At 51.0% G+C, this 10,252-nt stretch overlaps 1 protein-coding gene across 1 annotated transcript; it reads left to right on the forward strand.

The window, feature by feature from the left end:
- Positions 1-3,195: 3,195 nt before the first annotated feature.
- On the forward strand, positions 3,196-7,896 carry FAM3D (FAM3 metabolism regulating signaling molecule D). The gene is made up of 9 exons (XM_050313184.1): positions 3,196-3,289; positions 4,036-4,143; positions 4,464-4,484; positions 5,120-5,243; positions 5,490-5,548; positions 5,912-5,962; positions 7,258-7,342; positions 7,472-7,598; positions 7,807-7,896. The coding sequence occupies exons 1-9, from the start codon at positions 3,277-3,279 to the stop codon at positions 7,894-7,896; spliced, it is 678 nt and encodes a 225-aa protein (XP_050169141.1). The 5' UTR covers positions 3,196-3,276.
- The last annotated feature ends 2,356 nt before the right edge of the window (positions 7,897-10,252 follow it).

The raw sequence follows: 10,252 nt of genomic DNA on the forward strand, positions 1-10,252 counted from the left end.
ACTGGGGTAGTTTTGCCATAAGATGTCCTCTCCAGCCATTTGGTGGATCCAGCAGCTGACCAAGCATTTTTATGAGCAGAGGAATTTATAAGACCTCTGGCAAACAGCCTCAAAAAGGCAAAAGCCTGGCAAAACTCAAACTCCTATTGAGACTGAAAATGGCACTGTAGCATCCTCCATTCTCCTGTGGTGGGATAAACCCTGAACACAGGGTGGATGTGCACCCACCCAACACCAGTCCTTCCTCTGCACCCCTGCATTCAGTTTTGCAGGAAAACCTTGACTGTTGGAGGGGTGACTGGATGGGTGTGGGCAGTCACCCTCTTTGGAGCCACAGCCCCACCCACACCAAAATGCTGGTGCTCACAGTCATGGACCTGCTGGGAAAGAGAGGGACGTGTAGAGCTCAAAAGCTGAAATAAATAAAAAAAAAATAGAATAGAAAAAACGAGGCAGGAGTTTGTGGGGAAGCAAAGTAAAGTTTTCCTGCAGTGCCGGGAGGCAACAGAACATTCACCTGCTGAATCCTGGAAAGCCTCTCTCAGTCTCTTCTTGACAGCAAGTAACCCAGCTGTGCTAAGTGGCACTTCCATCCAGAGCAGGCTTGGGTGGAACCTTTGCCTTACAACACCATGAACCTCTTTAGCAGTATTTGTCCAAGAACTTTTTTGTTCCTGGAATGCTTTTTAAGTAAATAAGTTTCAGGTTTATTAGACAAATAACTCTGTTTAACATACAACACAGTTCCTTCCTTTCTTCCTCTCCTGCCAGCAGGTCTCTGGCAGATGTCAGAGCACAGGTGCCTTTTATTCTGGCATAACCCTAGGAAGAAAAAAAATATTCAATGCAAACAATTATAAAATAATGTAATGTAAATGCCAGGACATGGTTACTCTCTTGTAATGAAATCGGGTTCCAGGATTTTCACCACCTAGGGACTTCACCCAATAAATTTTATCTGGGATTAAGTTGAAGATAAATAGCCCAAATAATACATCACTTCCCTAAAGCACTGGCATTTATCGGTTTATTTTTCCATTTCTCTTCCTCTGCAATGAAATCAATATGTGCACAGAAAAACCACAACTTTGGTAAAGGAGAGAACTACGCAGTGGGCCCCTGTGAGGCCAATGGTCACTGTAGAGGTGGGGACCAAATGGGGAGGGTTTTGCAAACCCGGTAGAGTTTTGGTCCACTCACTGCGTCCAAATCACAGTCCAGGTCTGAATCCTCACCAGCTCCAGGCTCTGCTCAAGGCACTGGGGGCGAAGTCAACAAGTTCCCGAAGCAAACCAATTCCCATTTTGAGCTCCTTGTGTCTTGCCAAGGGGGATTCTGAGGACTGCCCCCATTTTCTGGCCCCGTCATTAGATCAGCCACTGGAATGGGGGAGCCAGGACTGGGAGAGAGTCCCTGCATTTAACAAGCAAAACTTCATGCTGAAAGGACCAAAAGGGAAGAGCCTGGTACAGCCCCTCCAGATCCAGCCACAGGCAGTGTTCATCCTCCAGAACCTTTAAACTGTCGTTTTTGAGGTCTGTGGCTCTTCCACCAGCTCAGTGAAATGGGCTTGTTAATGCCAGCTCCAACACAAGTTTTAAAATCTGTTTCAGAGATACTGTGCTGGGGGCTAGGATGGACCAGGACAAGGCGGTGTGGGGAAGAGCTGTGGGAATCACAGACCCCCCTGACATCTCCCACAGGGACAGATTGCTGCTCACAGGCCCCTTCCTCTGGAAGGAATACCAACAGGGCAGAGAAGGGCGATGCTGCTGGGAAGCCAGCGAGCTCGGCTGATACACTATAAAAAAACACACTGTCAGGATACAGTAGGGTACAGAAATACCTTCCAAGGCCTCCTTTAAAATGCAGGCAGGTCAGTCTCCCATGGGAAACTGGTAATTCCCTGCTGGAGCAGCTCCAGCATATCCTCCTTGTTGTGGTGTCCCAGCAGATGTGGACACAGCAAAGGGGTTTCATGGGGGAGCAATGCCGGGCTCCAGACACCTGAACCATCACTGAGGGGCTGCCTAAAAGCCCCAGACAATGATGCTACAACCTGCCCCTGGCTGTATGAAAAAAGAGGAGCATCATATCAGGGCACTGAGAGGGGATGCAAGTCCGTCCTGCCCAGGGTTCAAGGCAGAACACAACACCACAGCCACGGCCAGTAACACAGCAAGCCCTGGGAGGGGACCCGGAGCAGGGCTGGGCAGGAGGCAAAGCTCTTCTGTGCTTCCTCATGACGCAGCAGCCTGAAATCAACATTCAACCCAGCCCTGCTAAAACCCGTTGCTCCTTATTTACCCATCAAACAGGAAAAGCAAGGCACTTATAGGGCTGTTCAGTTAACATCAGGCTCATTAACCAGGAGTGTTAGCACCCATCTCACGAGTGACAATTTGCCTTAGGACTCCAGAGTGGTTTCCAGGACAGACCTTCACCAGACTGCAGCACGGAATTTCTAAGGTAGGAGTGGGTCCCCAGCCCCTGGGAGCCCAGTGTGTGGGGTGGCGGGTGCCTGTCCCAGCGGTCAGAGTGGCAGTGGGAGAGAGGGCAGCAGATGGACTCGCTCGGCTAGGAAATAGTTCATGCTCCAAATTACAACCACACCCCATCCCTGTGGGTGAAGTCGCTCCAAGATTTGGCCGAGTGGGAATATTTCTGGTTTTAAGTTGGGTGTCTGCAAAGCTGCCTGTTCTGCCCAGCACAGTGGTGCCGTCCTTCTTCTTTTCTCCTTTGTATTTGAAGGAGGACAAGCTTGTTCCCAGAGGTTCTCCTGACTGGGCAAGGCCAGATCACAGCTTGTCCTCGGACAGCATTTTGCAGAACTTAATATGTAAAACTTACTTTGCATCATCCCAGAAGGAAATGCAGCAAAGCTGTGACTGAAAATATCCACCTCATCAGCAGAATTGGAAAGCCTGAGACCAAGAACACAACATGAAACAGGAGTGCAGGGGGAACCAGACAGACACAGGGAAGGGTTCTGAGACTTCAGAGGGATTGAGTTCTATCAGTGCAGCCTCCTGATACAGGCATACAGACCCAGGACTTATCAGGGTGGGACCAAGAACCTGTGCCTGATAGGAGTTTGTACATCTTTGATGACGCCTTAGCTATTACAAATACAACTAAACATAGCTATTATCTTTTCATCCAGCATCTGCCTGGCTTTGGTGGGTTACAGCTACTCTTTATGGCATTGCCTTCTTTTCCTCAGGTGACCTGTGACCACTGGCCACCCCCTCAGCTGTGCTCTCCCGCCCCATCACCATGCGGATATCAGGTGAGGGAGACATATTTACTTTTCTCTGTACATTTTCCTACAGTTCTTTATGCCTCCTTCTCATTTACATGATGCCTCCCAAGCCCTGACCTTCCCCTGCCAGGCACATGGGAAAAGGCCTTTGTGTAAGCATCAGGTTTTTACAAGATTTGTGTAGATTTCAGCCTGTTGTATTTTTCCCACTGAAACCTTCTGTGTGTGAGAAGAGATGGCTATTGAGACACTCCTGGTTCCATAAGAGCCATTCAACTGCAATAAAAGTACATTTTTCTACTCTCCTTCCATGCAGGACTGGAACGTTTTGCTCTGATGAGCGCTGTTTTAAAGCCAAATGCCAATCACATTTGTATCAGCAGCTGCTCGGCTGTAGCAAGTGACTAATTGGGGGATAGCAGTCTTCCCAGCACTGGGAACATAAGAAATATTTGGATTTACATAGCTCTCTGAGTAATTATCAGATTTACTTTAATGTAGAGAGAAATATGAATAGTGCCTCCCAGTAGAACGGTGATGCCTACCTGAGCATCACCACATACTCTAGAGATATTAATTAAGAGATCAGAATCCATTTAGGTGTTGAAGGAGTGTTAGCTGCCTTCCCACACCATGTATGCACTGGCTGCCACCCTGAGCCTGGTAAGCTTTGGGACAGACAAACCAAGTCCCCAAGAAACCAGAGGGATGCCCCGGTCTCTGACCCAGCAGCGGCTGCTGCTCTCACCTGGCTCCTCTCCCGCACCTTGCAGGTGTGATCCGGTGCGTGGTGCTGCTCATCACGCTGCTGGGCACATGGTTCATCATGCAGACGTACTTCCACCACAGCTGGAAAGCCATCAGGCTGCGGAGCTGGCTCGGTGAGGCACCAACGGGGCTCCAGCCGGATTCAGAGGGAGGGTGCAAGAGATTCCATTGCAAGCCAGCCCCCAGAGCTGGATATAGTTGCCACAAATATTTGCACTTGCAATCTCTGGCCAAGGCTATAGCCACTAGCTCTGGCCACCTGGCCAGGGAGGGGACAGCATGGTGGGAATCTGCACCGGGGCAGTGTGGGGCCAGGGATGCCTGCAGCCACAGGAACCAGTTCTGGGGAGCTGGTGCCTGAACAGCTGCTCCTGGCTTGGGGAAAAGCCAGCTGCTCTCTGAGGTGTCTAACCCTCCTGCTTGATACCCACAGGTGCCACGAAGAAGCCCAGCAGTGAGTACCGCTCTCAACTTCATCTCTGTCGCACAGCTCTGCTCCAGGGTTGAGGGTGATGGTGGATGCCTGATAGCTGCCCTCAGAGCCCCTTGCCCAAGGCAAAATTCCCACCCTCCCATGCACAGGAGGATTTTGCAGCAGTGGGGTTTTGGCGGGCTCTGCGAGCACACAAACCTTCACGCAATCGCCCTGCCCCAGCAGAAACACCCCCAGGGCACAGAAGGAAGGTCACGGGTCCCTGCTAGGTGGGTCCCCCCGCCTTGGCAAAGAATGGGGAAGCTCTGGGCAGAAAAGCCCTGAGGGGCTGGCCTTGGATGCCAACTCCAAATGCTGCTGGTACACACCCCTGATCGCTATGGCATCAGCAACGCCATCCTGCTGCTCACACTCAGATCAGCACCTGGCAGCACCAGCTCATGCCTGCCACCCTAAGCCTCAGCACCGTAAACCTCAAACATAAAGCTGGTCCCAGCACCAGGACAAGCCTCCTTCATGCAAGAAGCCGGTCCAGGTGTTGCCCCCTTAGAGGTCCACTGTCCCCAGTTCCAGCTCTGCTCAGCCACTCAGGGGCACGGCCTGGGTCCCCCCGTGGGGCCAACGCCATGGCTTGCAGCTCCGCTTCTCCCTTGCAGGTGAGAAGCTGCCCCGGCACAAGTGTGGGAACCAGAAGAGCTGCCCCAAGAATTATTTTGCCTTCAAGATCGTCAGTGGTGCCGCAAACGTGGTGGGACCCTCCATCTGCTTCGAAGGCTTGGTGTAAGTAGCACAAGGCAGGAACAGAGCAGCTGTGGCTGGCCTGGCCTTCAATTTGGCCTCTGCCAAGCCTGTCAATGGCTGTCACAGTGTATTTGTGGTTTAAAAATAACTCTGTAAATAGATTTCTTTCTTACCACTTCTGGGGTATCTTGCTGTCTCCAGCTTCTTTGCCCCATCACAGTTTCACTGGCATCAGCACCTCCAAGGCATCCCTGCATTCACTGTGCTCTCTGCTTTCCTTTCCAGCCTCATGAGCAGCGTCAAAAACAACATTGGCAGAGGCCTGAACATCGCACTGGTGAATGGTGAGTCGGGTGGGCACTGACCCCTTTCTCCCCACGGCTGGGTTTCCTTCCTCCACCAGGAGAGAACAGGCCACTGGGGACCCCATCCCAGGCACTGTGCCTGAGCCAAAAGCACGTCCATCTGTTGTTGCATGGGGCACACAGACACAGTTATGGTTGCAAGCACTGCCAGTGAGAAGAGAGCAAACCCACCTGGGTCATGCATGACAGTTCCACAAACTCCTCCAAGCAACACAGAAGATATGACACACTGAGGGAAGAGCAAAGCATTTGGAGCAAGAACCCCAGGCCCATGACCAGGCAAAGCCTAGAGCCACCCCAGTGCAAACTCACTGTGCTCTGTTTTCAATTTTAACCTTTCAGGAACAACTGGGCAGCTCCTGAAGACCGACTCATTTGACATGTACTCTGGAGGTGAGCACTGTCACTGCTGCTTGGTGGTTCCCAGCCAGGGCTCACACCTACACTGCTGGATGCTGGCTACTTCAGCTGCTCCTCTGTCATGTATTTAGCCATAAATTTGAGTGGACTTTGACTAGAATTGTCAGCCTAGGTGGGGTAAAAGCCCAGCTTTCCCTGAGTCCATCAAGCCTGGAGTCCTCACAATGCATCTGCATGGAAGACTGGCTTCTCACTCCTTTTACGTGCACCCAGTAGCCTGGAAAACATAATCTCACTACCCTGATTAGACCAGGGCACTTGAGATTTCAGAAAGGTACTTTCTGACATAAGGTAGTTACACTAATCCTGATATTTTGCAACTTTTTGAATGCCAGTGGTGGCTGAGCAGGAGTTTGTTTCCCTGCCTTTCATGGAAGGATAAATGAGGAGCTCAGGGTGTGGCAGGGAGACACGGCCCCCAAGCCCAGCAAGGCTGGGCACACGGAGCAGAGGCTGGTGGCAGCAAAGACCTGTGCCTGCTGCCTTCAGACAATATTCCTAGCAGCAAATAGATGCCCTGAGCCAGGGCAGCACCCGGCTGACACTGACCCATGCTGGATGCTGAAAATCCCACCGCTGTTGCAAAGCTGTTACCAAATCACTCCTCAGTTTTGGCAGGACTCATCAAAAACCACATGTTAAAATCACCCTTGTAGTCCTTTCGATTTTCCCTTTCCTGTTCAAGCCTTCCCTAGAGATCAATCCCCCTCTATGCTCCTTGACTTTGCAACTTATTTTTGATAACTCTGGATTTTTAAGGAGAATCGCCAGTGTAATGGTATTTCCAGCTGAGTTTGTCAGCAAGATGCTCGTAGGAGAGGCACTGGGAACGAGAAGGCAGTCAGCTCCTGTGCCACTAGATGGGGCATTGGATTCAAGCATCCCACGGCTGCGGGATGAGGAATCATTCCCTCAATACAGCCATGGCTGCAGGGCAGGCAGCTCTGTGCCTGGGCATGTTCATTTCTTGGGTCAGGAAGTAAATTCACGTAACTAGATTTCAGAGTTAGTGAGCAAAGTTTAGAAGCAATCCCCCCCCTGCAGTTGTACTGAGGGGACGACATCAGTCCTGGGCACTGTGGGAAACCTCGGGTGGGAATGCAGGATGGGGAATGCAGCATCTGGGAGCCCACCCTTCCCCAAGTCCATGGCCCCAAATCCTGGCTAGCACCTGCATTTTCCCACTGACCAAGGGGAGGCTCCCCCAGGTACCACACAGCAGTCCCTGCTAAATCCCTTTTTCTCTCCCTAATGCTCTTCTCTCCCAGACATTAAAAATCTGGAAAACTTCCTCCAAAGGATCAAGCGTGGCACCCTCGTGCTGACAGCAAGCTACGATGATCCTGCCACAAAGTGAGTTTGCCCGTAGGGGCAACACTAGGCTCCCCAAAAACCTGCAGCTGGGGGACCTGCCAGCAGCAGAGAGGGACAGGAGGGGACACCCCCCTGGCAGCGCACTGCCACCCTCCTACCCTCTTTCAGGATGACTGACAGCGTACGGGCACATTTCATGGAGCTGGGCAGCAGCCACGTGAGTGAGCTGGGCTTCCGGGACAACTGGATCTTCTTGGGAGCAAAAGGGCTGATGAGCAAGACCCCCTTTGAAAAGGTATGTGGTCCTCTCCTGACACCAGCTCTGGAGGCTCCATCCTCTTCATAGCACCTCCCAAGCTACATCTCACCTACCTGTCTGCAGAAGACAAGGGCCAGTGGCCTTATCCTCCACCACAAGCCAAGCTGCAATTTCTGCCACGTCACAAACTTGCACTATGCCACCAACCTCCTCATTCATTTTCTTTCTCTCTTTTTTCCTGCAGCACATCAAAAATGATAAGGAGACAAATAAATATGACGGCTGGCCTGAGCTGCTGGAGATGGAGGGCTGTGCCCCCAGGAAGATGGATTAGCATCAATCTCCAGCCTGCCACACAGGGCAGCCGCCACCCATTACACCAGCTCCATCGTGGGGATCCCAGCCCCTCCACATCCCGGTCACACAGCCCAGCAACCACTGCCTGCTCCCAGGAACCGGCTGCTTCACAGCGGGAACTGTGCAGGGTTTGGAGAAGAGCTGCACAAGTGTCTGGAGAGCCTGAGCAAACGCCTGGCCAGGTTTCAGCCAAGCTGTCCTCCTCTAGGGGCCAATTTGGGGTATTTTATTTTTCTATCTTTAAACTAAAAACTTTGTGAATGTTTTTTAAATTTCTTAAATGAGATTTCTAATTATAAAACACTACCTTCTCATTTCCATTTTCAAGCATAATCTACACTTTCCCCCACAGGCACAGCATGCCGGGTCCTCTGCCACCAGTCGAGCATCACCATCACCCATTGCATAGCCCTGCACATGGGTGCTCCCCCTCCCCACATGGCACAGGGTACAGTCATCCCAAGCTCAGACCTTGGTGGTTTTCCCCTGGAACTCTTGCCAATGCCCCACAATCTCCTACAGCCACAATAAGGTCAGAAGTCCACAGGGATGGCATGCAGCAATGTAGGTTAATATCTGCAAACCAAAGCATTTTCCCCACCTGGTTACATCTTTCCTGGGTTAAATCCAAGCTAAATCTTCTGTGACACATCCCCATCAGGATAATGCCAGGGATGTGCTGACCTGACTTTGGCCTCAGAGAGAGATGGTTGGATGAATGTGCAGGTGTTTAGGGTAGCTGAAGTTGTGCAGCATAACCAATAGGTGGGAGCCTTTTACCAGGAGAGACGGAGTCAACGTCACTCTGGAGCGATATAATGCACCCAGGCTGGCACCCCCCTGCAGGCACCCACACACCTGCTTTGCTCCAGGAACTGCACCCCAACCTGGAGCCAGCCAACACTACCAGGAAGGGAAAGATCCCTGCCCAAAGGCAGGCTGGAAAAGCCACACAGTCCTCCTCCTGGAGTGGTTCCTAGGCTGCTGCCCAGTGCTGAGCAGATCCTGGGGGAGCATCTGCCCTCACTCACGTCTGGATGCATCACTCAAGCACAGTCTGTTCCCAAACCCTCCCTGAGCACCAGCACTGCTGAGATCAGAGGAGCTGTGCCGGTGACAGACGGGCTTATCTGTCATCACCGACAGGGATGAATTTGCATCATGTACAGACTTTAATTTCCGATGATTGTATCTGGGTTTTCCCCATTCTTTGAAGCAGACCAGCAGTTTTCATAACATGATGGTGGAGCATTTCTGCTGGAGCATTTGGAGCTGCGTGGGGTAACAGGCTGTCCTGCATGGTCTTCTCTGCCTCTGACAGCCTCAGCACAGCTCCTGACAGGCAGTTCACAGAGTCATCCGAGCCCTCAGGTCACCCCAGAGCCACAGAAGTGAGGAGCATTGGCAGGGTAAGGCCATGAAAGGACACAGCCTGTCCCGTGTTAGCCACCTGAGTGATGAAACCCTGGATCCAAAACCCAACGCCACCAATAAATTGGTTTTCCCTACACAAGGAAAAATCCCTGAATAAATTGTCTGACACCTGTAAGAACTTCCAAAGGCAAAACTGAAATAAAACCCCAAAACAACCACCAGAGGAATCCCCCAAGAGGTGTAGTATTTTATCCCAGCTTATCCTCCCACGCTCTTAACACACACCTGATGGCACAGAGGGAAGCCTCTGCCATAAATCGATCCCTAAATCTGCTGCAACAACAGTGGTTAATCCCAAACGCTGAATCATCCCTACCCGTGGCAGCAGTGAGAAATAACACATGGCAGCAGACACAACAGCCCTCACATCACACAGCCCCACCGTGCTGCCAGCATAAATATGCCAACTATTTTAAGCCCCCTCAAAGGATCTAGATTCACTCATAAACCAAACTCAAAACAGCCCAAGAGCTGTAAAGGTGGCTGCATGGGGTAAACCAGAGCACAGAGTCAACTACAGCCCTGAAAACAACCGGCCCCTTTCAGCTGCAGGAAACTCTTCCTAACGCTTTGCAATGCGCATTAGAAATATGGTTTAGAGCCAAAATAAAGGTAATTTATGTTTCGGCACACTACAGGCAGTTAAAACTAGCTCTGAATCCATCATGGAGCAGTTACTAAGGTACATCACTATTTGTAAGAAATAGAGAGCTAAAAGTAAAACTCCTGTGCAGGGATCTTCAGTAGCAGCCAGTGTTTTGAAGAGCCATTCCTGCCAAAGTCCCTGTGTCCTGATAAATAAATCACTGCTTTCAAATACCCAGAAACTGGGAGGCAGAGTATAAGTATGGATTCAGGAGTCAAATTGAACTTGCTATTTTTTTTTTTTAGAAGATCTG

Source organism: Myiozetetes cayanensis, unplaced genomic scaffold, assembly GCF_022539395.1.
Source record: "Myiozetetes cayanensis isolate MyiCay16 unplaced genomic scaffold, myiCay2020 scf18, whole genome shotgun sequence".
Taxonomy (NCBI): Eukaryota; Metazoa; Chordata; class Aves; order Passeriformes; family Tyrannidae; genus Myiozetetes; species Myiozetetes cayanensis.

Bases quoted from the DNA above. Each gene is read 5' to 3' on its own strand.
- FAM3D (XM_050313184.1), top strand. The intron at 4,485-5,119 runs GTGAGTACCGCT...TCTCCCTTGCAG, and splicing joins TGCCACGAAGAAGCCCAGCA to GTGAGAAGCTGCCCCGGCAC. The intron at 5,244-5,489 runs GTAAGTAGCACA...TTTCCTTTCCAG, and splicing joins ATCTGCTTCGAAGGCTTGGT to CCTCATGAGCAGCGTCAAAA.